At 46.2% G+C, this 21,345-nt stretch overlaps 1 protein-coding gene across 2 annotated transcripts in view; it reads right to left on the bottom strand.

Annotated features, from left to right (window-relative positions):
• CHD6 (chromodomain helicase DNA binding protein 6) overlaps positions 1-21,345 on the bottom strand; it is a 218,829-nt gene that overhangs the window by 26,280 nt on the left and 171,204 nt on the right. For both annotated transcript variants that reach the window (XM_030212950.1, XM_030212951.1), the window contains 3 exons: positions 18,367-19,926; positions 4,860-5,008; positions 1,593-1,799 (listed from right to left, as the gene is read on the bottom strand). In XM_030212950.1, coding sequence (XP_030068810.1) covers positions 1,593-1,799; positions 4,860-5,008; positions 18,367-19,926 — 1,916 coding nt within the window. The remainder of the gene's footprint in view (positions 1-1,592; positions 1,800-4,859; positions 5,009-18,366; positions 19,927-21,345) is intronic.

Genomic DNA, 21,345 nt, shown 5'->3' with positions numbered 1-21,345 from the left:
CTCCATTACCAGCGGGGAACAAACCTGGTTAGCACTTCCGGGAATCGAGGGAGTTCCAGGTCCCCCCGGGCTCAGCGAAAGTTCGTTGCCTAAGCTGGGGCTGTCCCCTGCCCCTTGAGAAGAGGAGACCATGAAAGATGTAATGGTGATCTGTCGCATACCGCCAGGAACCGGAGGGGAAGGAGGAACCCCTCTCGGCTTCCCCCTGCTAAGAACAACAATGAACTAAGAACAACACAATCAACGCAGGAGCTCCTAGAGGTGCATCTTACTCTAACGCCATCTTGGATTTTGTCAAATCCTCTTTTAAACTTAGTTACGCTAACTGCACTCATTACTTTCTCTAGCAACAAAATTCCACAGTTAACTGTAGTGAAAAACATTTTCCCAAATTTGTTTTAAAAGTGACACTTATTAGCTTCATGGGTGTTCCCTAGCCCTAGTACTATCTAGAACGGTAAATAACCATGCCCTATTTTCACCTATTCCACACCATTCATAATTTTATAGACTTCTATCATGTGTCCTTTCAGATGTCTCTTCTTCCAATGGGAAAGCCCTAACCTGTTTAGTCTTTCCTTGTAGGGGAGCTGTTTCATCCCTCTGCATCATTCTGATCATCCTTCTCTGAACCTTTTCTAGTTCTGCTACATCCTTTTCGAGACGGCTGAGCAGAACTGCACACAATACTCAAGGTGCATTTCTTAACATTCTATTTGGGTTTTTTTTTCTTTTTCTTGGGTGATGACACCTAACACAGAACCCAACATCATGTACTTACAGTTTGGATTGTTTTTTTTTTCCCCTAAATGCATCACTTTGCATTTGTCTATTTTAAATTTCATCTTCTATTTAGTCCTCCAGTCCCCTAGATTTCTCAGATCCCCTGCAGTTCTCAAAATCAGCTCGTGATTTAACTAATAAGTTGTGGAGGTTGGGGAAGGTTAGTGTTGAGAATATATAGCTCGTAGAAAATGAGACCTCGTGTTCTGTATTTGCTTGTTATCGATTTTCAATAAAATAGATTTAACAATAACTACTTTGAGTAATAATTCCAGATTGCCTCTTCTCCAGCTTAGAATCTAATGTCTGGCACTAACATTACCTCCTTTTGATTTTTGTTTGTTTTTTAACTTTAGCTTTTATTCAATAATGCACAATAAACAATGTACACCACACAAGCATCTGAAATCCTGCAGCCTAACCACAGACCTTAATATGTGATGCAGAAAAAGCATGAGGTACCAGTGTCTAATTACCACATGCTTTATAAGAGATAATAGGCAGAACAGATGTGGAGACAATTAAAATCTTTTTAATGCTGCTAGTCTTATCAGCCAGCAAGCTCAGTACGGGAAATCATCCCAGAAACTAACAAGTCCCCCAGACATGCTTTCTTTTTGAGGATTTTACTGTTTTTCACTGTTTTCAGTAATGCACTGCCTTTCTTATTTGATGATTTCCCTGACTGCTCTATCACACATCGCTTTGCACACTTCTCAGTCTACTGCATAGACCCAATGCTTGATATCCTTGACACCTTACCTTCTGTACAATAATCTGAGCATGTGTCATATGTCTCTGACACTTACCTTCTGCATATGAGAGTCTGGAGATTCACCACTGAAGTCTGGCTCCTGTGTTTCTTGACTACTAAAGTTGCTTCTAAGGCCTGGGTTACTGGGTAATACTGGGGCAGATACTGTACTCTGTGCTTCAAATTGTTGATTGGAAGAAGGCCACTTTCCTTTCAGTACTGCATGGCAGATGTTATCGATGCGATTAATTATCACCCGATCCTACAAAGAAAACATGAGTTACAGCAACTGCTTCAGGAAATTTCACATTCTTCTCTTCTATAAAAGCTGATGCAAAAAGTGCAATGATTTACTAATTTGGTAAAAATGCTTTGAGGAAGTTTGTGCGGTAGATCTTTGTCTAGAAAAAAAAAAGTCTATGTGGTTCCCAAACCTGGTCCTGGACGCACCCCTGTCAGTCAGCTTTTCAGGATATTTACAATGAATAAATCTCTGTCATGAATATTCATTGCAAATATCCTGAAAAGCTGACTGACTGGGGTGCTTCCAGGACCAGGTTTGGGATTAATACTATTATAAAAACGAGAACATCTTATTAGGTCTTTTCGAGGATAATTTATAACAGGTCTCTTGTGTGTGAAGGCCACATAGGCACCTATTTTACAAAGGAACGTGAAAGGCAATTCTATAACTTGACACCAACCCTTATACATCATTTACGCATTTCACAGGTTCCAAAACTGGAAGTTTTGCATGTTTGTGCACTAGATGCTACAGTTTTTAACTGCTGGGGGGGGGGGGGTAAATGTGAGCAGAGCAAGGGCGGGCTATGGGCATGTCATGAACTTGTGTGTCTAAGTTACGTTCTTTGCATCATTTAGGCATATCCATTTACACCTGCCACTCCGAAATTTTGCCACACCAATTCAGGTTTATGCTAATATTCTCTAATGGCATCTTGGAACACACACAGCACTCAGCATTGGTATGCCTAACTGGAAGCGCCAAGTTACAGAATTGCCCCAGTAGGCACATGGGGTAAACTAAATTGAAGCTATGGACAATTAAGCCTGCTTGGAATCCATTGGAAATATTAGCATATGAATAAGCACTTAAATCACAACTTTGCCCAAGCCCTGCCCCAGAACATATATACACCCAGCTCACATAAAAGAACATGTTCTTCCGTTACCGCGCATACTTTAAAGTGCGTAACCCCTGGGCTAATTTTATAAAAGGCCTTTATGTGCAAAAAAATTCTTCATAAATTTACCTTCATCAAGTGCATCACATAAGAGACAAGTGAAATTTATTTATTTAAAATATTTATAAACCACACAATCTCATCGTACTTGGCCGTGAACAAATAAACATACAAAATAAAGTAAATAAATACAATTTCAACAATTAACAGACATAAAATGTAACTAAAAAATAAAAGTAAAAAAATACAATTTCAACAATTAACAGACATAAAATGTAACTAAAAAATAAAAGTAAAAAAAACCTTCAAGTCAAACCAGCCAAATTACTAGCATGTTTTCTTCAAAGGCACATCCTAGTATATTACACTTCAATTTTCTCACATTATTAAGTATTATTAGCACTACACTTTAGGAAAATGTTTGAAAACTAGAAAAATGTCCAGAGGGGATCAACAGGAATGTACAAATTTGAAAAAGCTCAACAGAACTTAACAGTATGATGGAAAGTTGAACAATCTGAGCATAACTAATCTACAGAACAGAACACTGAGGAACATGTGATCCAACTTTTCAAAATGATCAGGAATGCTAAATTATGTCAAATTATTCCCCCTCCTCAAGTCCCTGCTAATAATAAAATTAAAAGTGGCAGGTCATATGAACAGTCAATCAGCCATTTTTCAACTTGCTCACAAGGAGGACTCGTGGTCAAACAACTTGAAAAGCACCTTCGCACACACATTCACTTTTAAAAGTTTCATCTGGTTAACTGACAGTTTACAGCAGTGCCAAAAATTAAGGACATTTTAAAAGTGAGTGAAAACCCTTTGGAATCACAGTTCTTGAGCTGTCCTAAATTCACCTGCTTAGCTACGTGCGTTCCGGCACTGAATATTGCTGGTACCTGCGTAACTCCTGAACTCCACCTTCTGTACCGTCCCTGACCTGCCCACTTTCAACATGAGTGGTTAGAGCAGATTCAGCTGTATATTGGGGTTAGGTGGCCACAGGCAATTTAAGCAGGCAGGAGCTGTGAATATCGGTGCCTAACATTTTGTGTAGTTGATGATTTATGTTATTTATTTAAATGTAATTGTATATTGTTGTGTGTAAGCCGCTCAAAATGGTAGATGGTGCAAGATATAATGTTTTTAAATAAATAAATGTGTCAGCTTGAAAGAATGCAAAATACAAGGGGAACATAGCTCATAGTACAACAAAACCAAACAAAAACAGTGAAGCAGATGACGAAAGGCAGAAGATTCTTTATTAAACATGCAAATGACTTGACGCCGATCATGTTTCGGCCCAAAGGAGAATCATTTGATTGGTACTTTTGCTTGACATCATTTGGATGCAAGAGATTTTCCATATTCTATATTTTGTTTTTGAGTCAAAAAGGTATCTTTATATGTGCTTAGAGATGCTGAAATCCTCGAGATTTTAATGATACAGTGTACTGGAATTGGTGCAGATATCATTTGACTCCTGACGCAGGCCTCTGGGCCAAAACACAGTCCATGTTGAGTCACTTGCACGTTTAATAAAGAATCTTCTGCCTTCCATCGTCCACTTTGCTGTTTTTGTTCAGTTAGTTTGAACTGGAGGAGGAGTGGTGGAGTGGCCTAGTGGTTAGGGTGGTGGACTCTGGTCCTGGGGAACTGAGTAACTGAGTTCAATTCCCACTTCAGGCACAGGCAGCTCCTTGTGACTCTGGGCAAGTCACTTAACCCTCCATTGCCCCATGTAAGCCGCACTGAGCCTGCCATGAGTGGGAAAGCGCGGGGTACAAATGTAACAAAAAAAACCCAAACATATGAGTATACCACTGCTACACAGTATGTTAACATTAAAAAGTACCATGGAATTTAACATTTATAGAACCTTTACAATAACTGGATAGACTTGTATTCAGAAGTTTGTCATTGGGGAAAATATCCCCTGCTATCCACAGTGGAGCACAAGAACACTAGGTAGGGATCATGCCAACCAAATGAAAAATTTCATTGGTTGAACACTGGAGGACAGATTCATCTCCTGCTGGTACGTTATACAGTAACCTTCCAAGAAATGAATGTACATTTCAAGAAAAGCAGCTAGGATTTGTGAGAGGTACCTTAGGCCACTCTGAAAAGGAGTAGAGTGTTTTCTCCTGCAGAAGCTGTGCAATGGTAGGTGCTCGGGCATCATGATAGTCATCCAGTGTCTCTCTGGCTAGAGAAGTCATGCAACATTTATTTTCCTCCGAGCACTTTTCAGCATAATCTAAAAACAAGAAGACCACATCCAGTTATTGCTAGGCTGTCACTAAGCAATTGATAACTGCCACAAACTAAAGATACATGTACTGATATGCAAGCCAGGGCACCCAACCAAGGTCTAGGACAATTATGCTGGCAAAACAGTACTTTTGTTGTGGGATCTAACACAATAAGAAAATAGTTTTTATACACTTTTTTCATTTGAAAACAAAATAAGACTCCTAGACTACAATCACCAGATAGAATTTGCAGTAAATCACAGCTGAAAGGACTGTAGATATGCATATAGCATCAAAACATGATTTATAATTTAGAAACATAAATACAAATGCCGGCATGGATTGACCACTGCAGGAACAAAAAAGAAGGAAGACAAAGTCTCCACAAACAATCGAAGGAAACAAAACAGTGGAGGACAGACGTAACACATACAGTGTGCTGTGTAGGGAAAATTTGCACACTTCACTGTTTTGTTTCCTTGACCATTGCTGGAAACAGAATACTGGGTTTCATGGACCTTTGGTCTGACCCAGTATGGCACATCAATAAGTTCTTATGTTCATGCGACTCTTTGCACATCCGTTTATGCAAGCAATTACTTTCTTCCACTGGACTCGGCATCCCATGAGCCTCAGAAACACAAATGGTTGTTGAATGGTTCAAAAATCAGCCTCAACTTTCTAAACCATATTTCATACCGTAACAAAGCAGCAGTCCCACATTTCTTAAGTAAACGTATAGTAAAAAAAAAAAAAAAAAATTAAGACAGCTTTAAGTGCAACCTTGATCAACCACAGGATACTCTTACTGGACTTTAGAGCAGCAGGTATCAGTTTTCCAGTCTCTATTTCAGTTTATAACTGTGTAATGGTATCAGTTTATTACTGAAATATGTAGCATATTTGCTGGATTATATATACACCAATATATTTGTGCAGCTTTTATATATTTGACACTGCAGCAGAGAGAATAGTTTCATTTCAAGCCCCTCTCTCTCCATCCCTTTTTCTGGGAACTTCTGATAGCAGGGATAGTCAATTACAAACACTTAACAAAGACAAAGAGAAATAAAACTCTCTCTGCCCTCCCACATAAAAGGACTGAACAAAAGCATGACTAAGGTGGGTACCTGGACGCTCATCAGGACATCTCTGAAAACCAAAGACCCAAGAGACAGAAAGTCTGGAGAAGCCATTGAAGACAAAGACTTCAGAGGGGAAACCATAAACAGGACATTTGCTTGTCAAATGTATACCTGCCCCTCCCATCAGCTTTCAGACATGTGCAGAAAGGAAGGACTTGTAATGTGTATCTGCTCCAGAGACTGAGCAGGAAGCCTTTTCACATCAAAAGACCATTTGACAGCAAGATCCAGACAGCAAGTCTTGTGATGTCATAAGACATGAGACCAAGATACCACAATGCTTTGCAAATGCCCAAGGGTCATGTGGAAACCAGGAAACCAGGACAAAGATCCACATGGCATATCCTCCTGCAGCTTGCAAGATATAAAAGCAAAAGCTGTTTCCCAAGAGTCAGATTCTCTTCAGCTGCAAGCAACTCAGATCCACTCACTGCAGAAGCCCTGTTCCTGTCCTAACCATGTGCTCATCAATCTGCTGGACCACAGCATGCTTGTAACAAGGACTTGTAAGTAACATAACTTTTGATCTAGACCTGCTACTTTGTCTTACTTAAGCACAGATTATCTGTAAATGATCTCTTAAAACCTACCTCTCGTGTGCAATTGTATATTAAATCAACCTTTTTGAAGCTAAAAATACGGTCTCTTTGTGTTCTGAGTATATGGTATCTTTTATATATACTTAATTTATTTAATTTATTGCAATTATCACCTTTGGTGATTGGTGGAGAAATTAATATCCTAAACTTATAAATACGGCACCTGCTCTTAAATTATAAACAGTAGCGAGTGCTCTAGAGCTCTTTCCCCCAAGATAAATCATTTCTTGTAACAACTGTTTTCTTTGTATTTAAGGAAGTTTCTTTTAATTTGCAAAAGATGAGGACAATTTCCAAAGCTATTCACCTGAGTAAATGATGATTTACCCGAGTGAAATGGGTTGGCTAACAGTATGTACAAGCTTTCATAGATTGTGTACTTTTAGACAGGTTTAAAGTAAGTTTTCCAGGAGCGCACCAAGAAATCAGGGGAATAAAAGAAAGCATATATTTACCATTTCAGAGACTTTACCCCTTTGTTAGCTGCCTGCACAAATAGCAGGTGCAAAGTATGTGGGAGCTTTTATCATGCATAATTTTTTTTTTTTTTTTGAAAATGAATAAATTGCAAAACAATGAGCCTTCATTCCCTTTGAAAACTATGACCTATGCAGGCTAAAAGTGCTTCCATATACTGAAAACAAAGTAGACGAATGGCGTGGGCACAGGCCCACTTATTCTTGGCTCCAAAACAGTTCAGAAGTGGCTGCCTTGCTCCCCCTCTCATCCGCCCCAGGATCCAACATTTGCTGCCCTCCCCCACACTCTACCTCAGCGCCTTTCCCAGCGCTGGCAGCAATACACATCTGCTGCCTGCACAGACTTCCTTCTGCCACATCACATCCTTGCTGACATCACTTCCTGTTTCCTCTTGTGATTTAGGATGCAACAGTGGGAAGCCTTGACATCTAGATACACCCCAGGGAATTACGGGCATTCATAATTTTGAGCGTAATTAACAAGAACACATTAAATTGCATAAAATAGTGCCAGGTCGCAGGGCTCAACAAAAAGGAAGCCTGTCTCAGACATGTGGAAGGTCACACAGATACAGTGGGAGCAGGGAGATGTGAATGGCAGTTTGAGCATGCTCCTGCCGAGGTTGAATGAGGAAGGATTAGCACACAATACTTATGGCTGCTGCAGACCCATTTTGGGACTCTTCAGAGAAAAGCGGCACCTGGGGCTGCCCGAGTATGCTCTGCCGAAGGTTGGTAGAGGAAGATTTGCTCCTTGGAGGAACTGGAGGAAAGCAACTAGACTGAAGAAGTTTGGATACAAGCGTGAATGGGAGGGAGGAGGGAGCAGCCTGATCATGGGGAAGAGAATAGAGGAGATGCCATGCCTGAGACAGACCCTGATGGTGAAGAGGGTTTGAAAAGCAAGGGCTGACTGATGGGGAAGGTGGTGATAAGGAGGGATATGAAAGGGAAGGGGAAAGAGTGGGGATAACTGATGGGGAAAGGAAGGAGACTGATCTGGAAGGGAGCAAGAATGGAGACATGGAGAATAATTCCATAAAGGGGAGCTTATTTTTAGCCACCAAAAATGCACCCATTTGGAGATTACTCTATATACTCATGGACTTTATCTCTACTTCCTGCACCAATTATTCCAACCTCCTTATTCTTGGCGACTTGAATCTCCATTTAGAAAATCAATACTCTCCCAACACTTGTCAGTGCCTGAGTTTCCTCAATCTCCTGGATCTTCATTATCCAGATCTGCATCCGACGCACTTAAAAGGCCACACCCTGGATCTCATTGCTTACAAGTTCCTCAATGACTCTGTCCTCTGTGTAGCTAATGCATGGTCTGCCGTCTGCCGTCCCTTGGCCAGATCACTACCAATTAAGGTTTGCCATCCGCTGGCGGAAGACTAGCCATCCACTCCCCGAGGAACCCACTACTTATTGTGCAAGAGGGGAAGTTGACCTGAGATGATTTTGGGAACAAATTTATGGGGTTGACTGGCAAGCAAACGCTGACTCCTTTGATTACCTCACTCGTTGGGAAAGCAGGTGTCAACACAACTTAGACGGACTTGCACCTTTGCAACTTAAATCCTCCTTCCACCGCAAATCTAAAGCTTGGTTTACTCATGACCTTAAAGCGCTAAAACAATAAACTAGAAGGCTGGAAAGAGCTTTGTTTAAGTCTCTCACCGCACTTACAAATATGCAATCAAACAAGCCAAAAGAACTTTCTTCCAGAAAAGAATTCAAACGGTTATGTTGGATGAACTGAAGCTCTACCATCAACTGAATTCTTTATTTGACACCACCCCAGTTACTTCACCAAGTGACGGCATGCCATCAGCAACCCAGTTGGCCAACTATTTCAGGGAAAAAAATCCTTCTATTTCGGAACTCGTTCCCCCTGAGCTCCACTAGAGTTGATGACTTCCTTATTGGCCTTGCGCCCCCACTTGGCCCTTGCCCAGCTGACCGTTATTGGTCCTCCTTTGAGCCGGTCACCACTGAGAAGGTCTCTATGGCCCTTCACAAGTTTTCACGAACAGACTGCAAGCTGGATAGCTGCCCTAACTACCTGCTGCAATTGGCGCCAGAGTGTTTTGTTGCTGACTTTACATCCTATCTAAACTACATGCTCCAGCACGGGCGCTTCCCGGTTGATCACGGTCACATTCTCCTGACACCAATCCCAAAGGACCCGAAGTGTGAGCCTAGTATTATTTATAGCTTATCTTCTATTACCAACATTCAAACTATAAGAAATGTACCTGTTAACACGAAATGATTATGTCATAACCACACTCTGTAAGCCACTTTGAGCCTACAAATAGGTGGGAAAAGGGTATGATACATACCTGTAGCAGTTGTTCTCCGAGGACAGCAGGCTGATTGTTCTCACGACTGGGTGACGTCCGCGTCAGCCCCCACCAACCGGAAAGAAGCTTCGCGGGACGGTCGGCACGCAGGGCACGCCCACCGCGCATGCGCGGCCGTCTTCCCGCCCGTGCGCGACCGCTCCCGCCAGTTGAATGACTAGCAAAAGATGAAACACACAACTCCAAAGGGGAGGAGGGAGGGTAGGTGAGAACAATCAGCCTGCTGTCCTCGGAGAACAACTGCTACAGGTATGTATCATACCCTTTCTCCGAGGACAAGCAGGCTGCTTGTTCTCACGACTGGGGTATCCCTAGCTCTCAGGCTCACTCAAAACAAGAACCCAGGTCAATGGAACCTCGCAACGGCGAGGAAACAACAGAAATTGACCTACGAAGAACAACTAACTGAGAGTGCAGCCTGACCAGAATAAATTCGGGTCCTGGAGGGTGGAGTTGGATTTACACCCCAAACAGATTCTGCAGCACCGACTGCCCGAACCGACTGTCGCGTCGGGTATCCTGCTGGAGGCAGTAATGAGATGTGAATGTGTGGACAGATGACCACGTCGCAGCCTTGCAGATCTCTTCAATAGTGGCTGACTTCAAGTGGGCCACCGACGCTGCCATGGCTCTGACACTATGAGCCGTGACATGACCCTCAAGAGTCAGCCCAGCCTGGGCGTAAGTGAAGGAAATGCAATCTGCTAGCCAATTGGAGATGGTGCGTTTCCCGACAGCGACCCCTAGCCTGTTAGGGTCGAAAGAAATAAACAATTGGGCGGACTGTCTGTTGGGCTGTGTCCGCTCCAGATAGAAGGCCAATGCTCTCTTGCAGTCCAATGTGTGCAACTGACGTTCAGCAGGGCGGGTATGCGGCCTGGGGAAGAATGTTGGCAAGACAATTGACTGGTTAAGATGGAACTCCGACACCACCTTCGGCAGAAACTTTGGGTGGGTGCGGAGCACTACTCTGTTGTGATGAAATTTGGTATATGGAGCATGAGCTACTAGGGCTTGAAGCTCACTGACCCTACGAGCGGAAGTAACTGCCACCAAGAAAATGACCTTCCAGGTCAAGTACTTCAGATGGCAGGTATTCAGTGGCTCAAAAGGAGGTTTCATCAGCTGGGTGAGGACGACGTTGAGATCCCATGACACAGTAGGAGGCTTGATAGGGGGCTTTGACAAAAGCAAGCCTCTCATGAATCGAACGACTAAAGGCTCTCCAGAGATGGCTTTACCTTCCACACGATAATGGTAAGCACTAATCGCACTAAGGTGATTCCTTACTGAGTTGGTCTTGAGGCCAGACTCTGATAAGTGCAGAAGGTATTCAAGCAGGTTCTGCGCAGGGCAAGAGCGAGGTTCTAGGGCCTTGCTCTCACACCAAACGACAAACCTCCTCCACTTGAAAAAGTAACTCTTTTTAGTGGAATCCTTCCTAGAGGCAAGCAAGACCCGGGAGACACCCTCAGACAGACCCAACGCAGCGAAGTCTACGCCCTCAACATCCAGGCCGTGAGAGCCAGGGATTGAAGGTTGGGGTGCAGCAACGCTCCGTCGTTCTGCGAAATGAGAGTCGGAAAACACTCCAATCTCCACGGTTCTTCTGAGGACAACTCCAGAAGAAGAGGGAACCAGATCTGACGGGGCCAAAAGGGCGCTATCAGAATCATGGTGCCGCGGTCTTGCTTGAGCTTCAGTAAGGTCTTCCCCACCAAAGGTATGGGAGGATAAGCATACATGAGGCCGGTCCCCCAATGAAGGAGAAAGGCATCTGACGCTAGCCTGTCGTGTGTCTGAAGTCTGGAACAGAACAGAGGCAGCTTGTGGTTGGTCTGAGAGGCGAAAAGATCCACCGAGGGGGTGCCCCACTCTCGGAAGATCTTGCGTACCACTCTGGAATGGAGCGACCACTCGTGCGGTTGCATGACTCTGCTCAGTCTGTCGGCCAGACTGTTGTTTACGCCTGCCAGGTATGTGGCTTGGAGGAGCATGCCGAACCGGCACGCCCAACGCCACATCCCGACGGCTTCCTGACACAGGGGGCGAGATCCGGTGCCCCCCTGCTTGTTGACGTAATACATTGCAACCTGATTGTCTGTCCGAATTTGGATAATTTGGTAGGACAGCCGATCTCTGAAAGCCTTCAGTGCGTTCCAGATCGCTCGGAGCTCCAGGAGGTTGATCTGTAGATCCTTTTCCTGGAGGGACCACAGACCCTGGGTGTGAAGCCCATCGACGTGAGCTCCCCACCCCAGGCGAGATGCATCCGTCGTCAGCACTTTCGAAGGCTGTGGAATTTGGAATGGACGTCCCAGGGTCAAATTGGTCCGGATGGTCCACCAGAGCAGTGAAGTGCGGCAACTGGTGGAGAAGCGGATGACATCTTCTAGATTCCCGGTGGCTTGGAACCACTGGGAAGCTAGGGTCCATTGAGCAGATCTCATGTGAAGACGAGCCATGGGAGTCACATGAACTGTGGAGGCCATATGACCCAGAAGTCTCAACATCTGCCGAGCTGTGACCTGCTGAGACGCTCTGGTCTGCGAAGCCAGGGCCAGGAGATTGGTGGCCCGCGCTTCGGGAAGGTAGGCCTGAGCCGTCTGGGTATTCAGCAGCGCTCCTATGAATTCCAGAGACTGGGATGGCTGGAGATGGGACTTTGGGTAATTTATCACAAACCCCAGCAGCTCCAGAAGTTGAATAGTGCACTGCATGGACCGGAGGGCTCCTGCCTCCGAGGTGTTCTTGACCAGCCAATCGTCGAGATATGGGAACACGTGCACTCCCAGCCTGCGTAGGTACGCCGCCACCACCACGAGGCACTTCGTAAACACTCGTGGGGCGGAGGCGAGCCCAAAGGGCGGCACACAGTACTGAAAGTGTCGTGCGCCCAGGCGGAATCTGAGATACTGTCTGTGAGCTGGCAGTATCGGGATGTGAGTATATGCATCCTTTAAATCCAGGGAACATAGCCAATCGTTTTTCTGAATCAGTGGCAGAAGGGTGCCCAAGGAAAGCATCCTGAACTTTTCTTTGACCAGGAATTTCTTCAGGCCTCTCAGGTCTAGGATGGGACGCATCCCCCCTGTTTTCTTTTCCACAAGGAAGTACCTGGAATAGAATCCCTGCCCTTCCTGCCCGGGTGGTACGGGCTCGACCGCATTGGCGCTGAGAAGGGCGGAGAGTTCCTCTGCAAGTACCTGCTTGTGATGGGAGCTGAAGGATTGAGCTCCCGGAGGACAATTTGGAGGCAGGGAGGCCAAATTCAGGGCGTATCCGCACCGCACTATTTGGAGAACCCACTGGTCGGAGGTTATGAGAAGCCACCTTTGGTGAAAAAATTTTAACCTCCCCCCGACCGGCAGATCGTCCGGTACGGACACTTTGAGGGCGGCTATGTTCCCGTGGATCCAGTCAAAAGCCCGTCCCTGGCTTTTGCTGTGGAGGCGCAGGGGGCTGCTTAGGCGCACGCTGTTGACGGGAACGAGCGCGCTGGGGCTGTCCCTGTGCCTGACGAGGCCTTCGGGCCGGCTGGTTGTACCTACGCTTTGCAAAAGAATAGGGTGCAGCCTGCCGGGCCCGGGAAAAACGTCCACCTGCTGAGGTGGATGCTGAAGGCGCCCGGTGGGAGAGCTTGTCGAGAGCGGTTTCCCGCTGATGCAGTTGGTCCACCATCTGCTCGACCTTCTCACCAAAAATGTTATCCCCCCGGCAAGGGACGTCAGCCAGTCTCTGCTGGGTGCGGTTGTCCAGGTCAGAGGCACGCAGCCATGAGAGCCTGCGCATCACTATACCTTGGGCCGCAGCACGAGATGCCACGTCACAGGTGTCAAAAATCCCCCTGGACAGGAACTTTCTGCACGCCTTCAGCTGCCTGACCACCTCCTGATATGGCCTGGACTGCTCCGGCGGGAGCTTATCGACCAGGTCCGCCAGCTGTTGCACATTGGTCCGCATGTGGATGCTCATATAGAGCAGGTAGGATTGGATGCGGGTCACGAGCATGGAGGATTGGTAGGCCTTCCTCCCAAACGAGTCCAGAGTGCGAGACTCCCGCCCCGGGGGCGCCGAGGCAGTATCCCTCGAACTCCGTGCCCTCTTGAGAGCAGAATCTACGACCGCTGAGTCATGGGGCAACTGGGGCCGCATGAGCTCTGGGTCAGAGTGGATCCTGTACTGGGACTCTGCTTTCTTGGGAATGGTGGGGTTAGTTAGTGGTCGCACCCAGTTCCGAAGCAGCGTCTCCTTCAGGACATTGTGCAGCGGTACCGTGGAGGACTCTCTAGGTGGTGATGGATAGTCGAGGACCTCGAGCATCTCGGCCCTCGGCTCTTCCACAGAGACCACGGGGAAGGGAATGCTTATAGACATATCCCGCACAAAGGAGGCAAAGGAGAGACTCTCAGGAGGAGAGAGTTTCCTCTCAGGTGACGGCGTGGGGTCCGAGGGAAGGCCCGTAGACTCCTCTGAGGAGAAATATCTCGGGTCCTCCTCTTCCCCCCACGAGTCCTCATCCTCGGTATCGGACATTAGCTCATGTAGCTGAGTCCGGTACCGGGCCCGGCTCGACGTCGAGGCACCGAGGTCTCGGCGTCGTCGAGCGGTGGACTCCCGCGCCGGCGGGGACGGAGCTCCCTCCATCGACGTCGACGGGGACTCCACCTGCGTGGCGGTCGAGACCGGCACCGCAAGCGGCGGCGGTGTCGACAGCCCCGGCGCCGGGCTAGAGCTCGCCGGCGCCACAGTCATCGGCGTCGGGGGCGCTGGCGCATCAGCCCTTCCAGGATCCCCGGAAGGATGGCTCTGAGGCACTCGTCCAGGCCCGCTGCCGGGAAAGGCGGTGGGGCCGGTAAGGGTGTCGGTGCCAGAAGCTGCTGGGGGCCAGGAGACGGCACCGAGGTGCCGGAACCCCGACGCGTCGGTACCTCCACCACCGACGGAGATCTCTCCTCTCTGCGATGACGCTTCGGCGTCGGCTCCTCTTCAGGGTGCACCGAGGGCTCCCGGTGACGGCGCTTTTTGTCCTTTTTCCGGTGCGCGTCACCGGCGCCGGAGGGCACGGAGGAGGAGGAGGTCGATCCCCCTCGGTCTCGAGGTACCGGGTCCAACAGGGTTCGGTCCCGTGGCTCACGAGCTGAGGGAGTGACCGGGGCCGACTGCCCACGCGGCCTCTCAACCCCACTCTCACCGGCGGACCGGCGGGCCGACGGGACCTGTTCTCCTGGGGTCGCTGCCATCGGTGCCGATGTCTCGGGCATCGATACCGGTACCGAAGAACCGGCCTTCGATACCGATGCCGTCGAGGTCGACGTCGAGGGGCCGGCGCAAGTTCCAAAAAGACGGTCCCGTAGAACTTGCCTCGCAACCTGAGTCCGTTTCCGGAGACCGAGACACAAAGCACACGACTTGAGATTGTGCTCCGGCCCGAGGCACTGGAGGCACCAAGCGTGGGTGTCGGTCTGCGAGATCGGCCGGCCGCAGCGACCACACTTTTTAAATCCACTCGGGACCTTCGAGGACATCGACGGAAAAATCGCGTCGGCGAAGTCAAAGTCGGCAATGGTGGCTAAAATCACACCACGAAAAACCAAACCGACCGAGCGGCCACTAGGCCGCAACGTGGCGTCCCCGCTAGAAGCGAGGGAAAAGGGGAGCGCGTGCTCCACACGCGCGAAATCCCTTTTTTTTTTTTTTTTTTTTTTTAACAATACAAAAGAAAGGAAAAAGAGGAAACCGAACGGTCCAAAAGCGACGATCCGCGTAAACGCGGTCGAAAAATCCGGCGGCTGAACAGAGAGAGAGGCAATTGCACAACTCTCTCCAGTCGCGGAAAAAAAGTAACTGGCGGGAGCGGTCGCGCACGGGCGGGAAGACGGCCGCGCATGCGCGGTGGGCGTGCCCTGCGTGCCGACCGTCCCGCGAAGCTTCTTTCCGGTTGGTGGGGGCTGACGCGGACGTCACCCAGTCGTGAGAACAAGCAGCCTGCTTGTCCTCGGAGAAAGGTGGGATACAAATGCAATAAATAATAATAATAAATAATAATAACTATCGCCCTGTTGCTACAATCCCATTACTTGTCAAGACTATGGAAAGCATGGTAAATTCTCAGCTCGCTGATTATTTGGATAAAGTTTCGATTCTTCATTCCTCCCAATCTGGATTCTGGTCTCAACACAGTACCGAGACAGTATTGTCCAACTTTAGGAACTGTCTTTTGGGAAAAACATCTTACTTCTTCAATTTGATATGTCGAGCGCGTTCGACATGGTTGACCACAATCTCCTCCTTACGTTACTAGCTGAATATGGTGTTGGAGGTACTGTCTTGGATTGATTTAGGGAGTTTCTGTCTTGCCGATCCTATCAGGTCAAAGTCCAGTCCACTATTTCCCCATCTTGGAGATCTCACTGTGGAGTTCCTCAAGGCTCCCCCCTATCGTCTACCCTATTCAACTTCATGATGACTCCCCTAGCAGCGGCCCTTTTCAACCATGGCCTGAATCCCGACATCTATGCTGATGATGTGACTATTTACATCCCCTTCCGATCTTCCTTAACGGAAATCTCAGCAGAAATTCAGAACAGTCTCGCCATCATGGTCAATTGGGCTAACACATTTAAGTTTAAGCTTAATAAGGAAAAAAACGCATTGCCTCATTCTCTCCTCCCAGTTCAAAAAGTCTATAGCGAGCACGGTTGCTGCACTGGACCTCTCCAGCCCTATCGCAGCAAGTTTGAAGCTACTTGGGGTTATTCTGGATTCCCACTTGACTCTCGACCTTCAAGTTTTGTCAATTACGAAGCAAATTTTCTTTTCCATGAGGTCCCTTAAGCGTATCAGGCAGTTCCTACTGTTTGACCTTTTCAGGACTCTAATCCACTCCCTCGTATTGAGCCATTTTGACTACTGCAATGGAATTTACACCGGCTACAAAGAACACACCCTTAAGAAACTCCAGAAAGTGCAGAACACAGCGGCAAGGCTACTATTTGGCAAATCTCGGTTTGAGGCAGCAAAATCCCTTCGTGAGAAGCTCCACTGGCTCCCGATTAAAGAACGTATTGAATTCAAAATCTGTGCCCTTACCCACAAGATTGTATACGGGGACGCTCCAGCTTATATGTACAGCCTGGTTGACCTCCCTCCCAGAAATTCCGAGAAGTCATCCCGTACCTATCTCAATCTCCACTTTCCTAACTGCAGGAACTTAAGATACAAACTACTCTTTGCCTCCTCTTTTAGCTTTATGTGTCCCCGTTACTGGAATGCTCTACCATCAACATTAAGAGAGTACTACTACTACTTAACATTTCTAGAGCGCTACTAGGGTTACGCAGTGCTGTACAGATTAATAAAAGGACAGTCCCTGCTCCAAGGAGCTTACAATCTAATGGGAGAAATGTCAAATGGGAGAGACAGCTGATCACAGTCTGTTCAAGAAGTCCCTAAAGACCTACCTATGTGATCGTTCATACTCCTCTGCTGCTTGATCTCCTGCTATCCCGCATTCCTTTCTCCTACTGTTTCCCTCCCTCTCCCTCATCCGCCTTATTCTCTGTTTTGTACTAGAGTTATTATGTTGTTCTTTTCATCAAATGTTGTAAGCCACACAGAGCCTGCCTTAGTGGGATTATGTGGGATATAAATGTTCACAATAAATAAATACAAGAAAGTAGGCACCCACTTTTCTTTATAAAATACTACTGGCATAACAGATCAAATTCATGCCTGTATTTTAAGCAGGGGCACTTATACCAACCATAGAGGTGTAAATGGCAGTGTCTAGATTCTTACAGAACACGTGCAGTTTACAGTATGATATAATCTACACGTGCAGTTTACAGTATGATATAATCTACACATATAAATGTACACCCTGTCCAAACTCTACCACCAGCAAACGGGTCTGACTGGAATATCAACATTTACAAGCTTTCTTATAGATCTACTCTCTTGATGGGGAAGAGGGGAAAGATGGGAAGAGAGAAGAAATACTTGATAGGGTACAGGAAAAGGGTGTTTGCCAGGGAAGGAGGCAAGAGTGGAGATGTTTGATGGGGAGAAAGGGGACTAATGATTGTCAAGAGGGTTCCCCAATGTGAAAAGAGCATCTGACGGAGGAAGAGGAAGGGTACCTAATACCTTATTTGGTGAGGGATGGACAGATGTATGTTACAAATATTCTAAATAGTGGAAAGAGGGAGGGAACTAAACAAGGGGGAGGAGCGGCAGAAGAGTGAGGGGAAAAGAGAGGGTGGGGCTTCAAACAAGAAAAACACCACATGCAATCTTTAGTTACACTCACACACAGAGCAAAGTCTACACACCCTGTCACAAGACATATCTATTTGTAAGCAAGCTCTATATTGTTATTTTAAATTATTGTGTGAAAAATCTAAATATTACTTTTGCGTAAATTTGAAATTTTTGGTGCAAAATTCCCGCAATATATATAGTGAACATACATCCTAAAGCAGGGGTACTCAACCCAGTCCTCAGCTCACACCCAACCAGTCAAGTTTTCATTATACACACAATGAATATGCATGAGACGGATTTGCCTACAATGGAGGCAAATGTCATGCATATTCATTGTGGGTATCCTGAAAACTTGACTGGCTGGGTGTGTCCCGAGGACTGAGTTGATAACCTCTGTCCTAAAGTGACGTACTGGAAATATCACTTACAGGAACTCTACTCTGCTTTTTGGCCGCTGGCTATGACTGCGTGTGGGATAAAATTGTTAAAAATAAAAGGAATACCTGGAAATAGAAAGTCTTCAACTTTGTCCTCTTCCTTAACATTACATTTTGCATCTGTACCTTCCTCCTGAATGGGCCCATCTCCTTCCACAAGGAAGGCTGGAAAGTGCAGCTCACCCTCAGGATTTCCTTCCAGGGGCTCCTCCTTCACACCAACATCATCATCCTTAAGGAATCCAGACAGAACCTCACCAATCTTGTGTGGTTCACAAAGTTTCTCTATGGGTTTACTTTCACAGCCATTCAGATTCTGCTCTGTGCTGCTCCCCAGATTTTCCACGTTACTTGTACTCCCTGCTTTCCTGGTCTCATATTGGCTAGTAGAGTTGGATTCTGTTTGCTTAGCATGGTTTATCTCACTGGTGACACCATTTATATTATCTCGATAGACTTCCATCATCCAGTCAGTGCTAGACTCATAGTCCTCACCCTCTCCTATGTTTATTTGGGAGTCATTATTATTCACCTCCTCCAGTGGCCTGTTCTGATCCTCCAACTTGTCTGATAACACATCTGAATTTCCAGGGCTGTGACTGCAACTCAGAGCTGATTTATCCTCTAAAGACTCATCTCCAAATAGTCCAGTGAAGCCTTGACTTGGGGGTATTTTTCTATCAAAGCTGTGCACACCAGGGTTACCTGACCCCTCCTCATCTACTCCCTGAATGTCTTCTGGGTATTGTAAGGGTTCTGATATTCCAACAGGAGATGTCTTGCTGTGACCATTTAACCCCGTGGAACCCAGAGGGCTGTGCTCTCCTTCCTGGTTGTCTGTGTGCTGGTATTCTGCTTCCATACCTTCCAAGAAACAATCTGTCATGGTAGGTTCAGGATCATAGTCATACAGAGTTTCATCACTATGAACTTTACAGAGCAGACTTTTGGTAACCTCATTTCTCACCTCTGCATAGTTCAGGGTTTCTGGACCAAGCAAGCTTTGTTCACTGCTGCTTGCATCTAATGCTGGACTGCTGTACGTTTTCTCTTCATACATCATACACATCAAAGGTTCAGGTAAGGAGCAATCATCATGGTTAATGGACATAATATCCCTAACTTTGGACAGGAACATTTCACTGCTTCCATCTTGTGAGCTACAAGGAGGGTTGGCAAGAGCATCGTCCAAGTTTTCTAGCTTAACCTGACATTCAGTGTCATTCTCCAGTAACTCACAAGTCCTTTCCACTGAACTGTACAGTTTGGAGCTACCCTGGTAGGGACAGCATAGTTTTTCTGGGCCTGGAACCCCAGTCTTTGTATTATGCCGAGAATAATTTCGATAGGCATCCAGGAACGATAACTGGGGATCATTCATTATGTAGTAGTCAGTGCGATTCAGGCCATACTTGGCAGTGCCAACCAGCAGATCTCGGTCGTGTTTTCCACACTCCCACCACACTGGGAGATAAAGACTAGGTTGGCAGAGCTTCATGCGCTCGTGCACATAAGGATGCTTCAATACTTGCTCTCGGACCTTGCGGATGAGCTCAATACGGTACAATGTTTTTGCAGCCCGTTCTTCTGTTATCGGATCAACATAGATAGCAGGATCTGGTGTGCCTGTGAACAGATATGAATACATAGTGATTAAAACAAACAAAAAAAGATGTATTTTCAAATGATCAAAAAATTCTGTAAGAAAAATTTGATGAAATGTTCTGCTTCTAAGCATTAAGCAATATTTGACAGTTTTGCAGAATAAACAGAACAAATACAAATATGTATTTTTAGTTATGTTATTTCTGAAACATTAAAAGCAGAACTGTATTTATAGGGAAAATGTTATAAGTGCCCCTATACGTGTAAAGAATACACATAGCTTTCTCTATGTGGACTTGGTTAGATTTTCAAAGAATTTATTCATTTCCATTTTGAAAATTAACCCAGGGAAACTATGCACACACATTTAAAAACCTGATCTCCTTTCTGGTCACTGCAGCAGTGGCTTGGTTTTTGACTGGAGGGAACGAGAAGGGTCCTAGGTCGCTGCTGTTGGAGGGGGAAATTATGGCTCTGTACCCTTTGTGTAATTTGCTCACAGTGCAGGTTAGACAGGTTGAACCTCAGTCTTTGATTTTGCAGGTGCTGAAGTTTTTTTGCTCGGGGACTGGGGTTGTTTTGACCAGTTGCTGATTGCATTTCGTTGTAGAGAAATTTGGAGGTAAAGGTTCAGGACAGCGTTATAAGATAGTCAGATTCGCAGGCTAAGGGGGTGTAATTTGTCAGTTGTTTCGGGGTGGAAGTTTCAGGACATTTGAGGATTTATGTTTCATTTGGAATCTCGGCATTACTTCTGGTGGCTGCAGTTGAGACACTGTTTACAGGGTATTGAGTGGCTAAAGGTTGGTGACCTGGGTTTACAATTTCTGTGTTGGGCTTATCAGACAATCGAAGAAGGCTTCAGCGGTTTATCATAAGGAAGAATGTGTGTACTGTATTATAGAGGGTGAGAGAGCACAATTTGGGGGACAGTACTGATGAGGAGGTATGGAAAGTTTTTTGGCCTATTCATCTGCTTCAGTAACTCAATCTCTTTTTTTATGTAGCACATAGGGCACCATGGACCCCTTATAAGGCTTCTAGATTGACGAGTAACGAGTCTAGTTTATGTTGGTCCTGTAGACTGGGTGTTGATACCTCTTACCATATGTAATATGGATGCAGTAATTTACAAGATTACTGTCCAAACAGGGTGAAGCACAAATGACAAAATCACCGAGATGTGGGTGAACACTGATTCCCTGGCATCAAAGGACACCGCCACAACCATAACCTTTGTAAACATTCTTGGAGCCATGGCGAGACCAACAGGCAAAACTCTGTACTGGAAGAAGTGATGACACAACACTGCAAAACGTAGAAACCTCTGATGCAGCGGCCATATGGGTATATGCAAGCACGCCTCCTTGAGATCAAAAGTGATGAGAAAATCTCTCGCTTGAACCAAGGCTATGACTGCTCTTAGTGTCTCCATCTGAA

This window comes from Microcaecilia unicolor, chromosome 8 (genome assembly GCF_901765095.1).
Source record: "Microcaecilia unicolor chromosome 8, aMicUni1.1, whole genome shotgun sequence".
NCBI classification, from domain to species: Eukaryota; Metazoa; Chordata; class Amphibia; order Gymnophiona; family Siphonopidae; genus Microcaecilia; species Microcaecilia unicolor.
The sequence above is the reverse complement of the archived record's forward strand: the minus strand, read 5'-3'. Positions and strand labels throughout refer to the sequence as shown.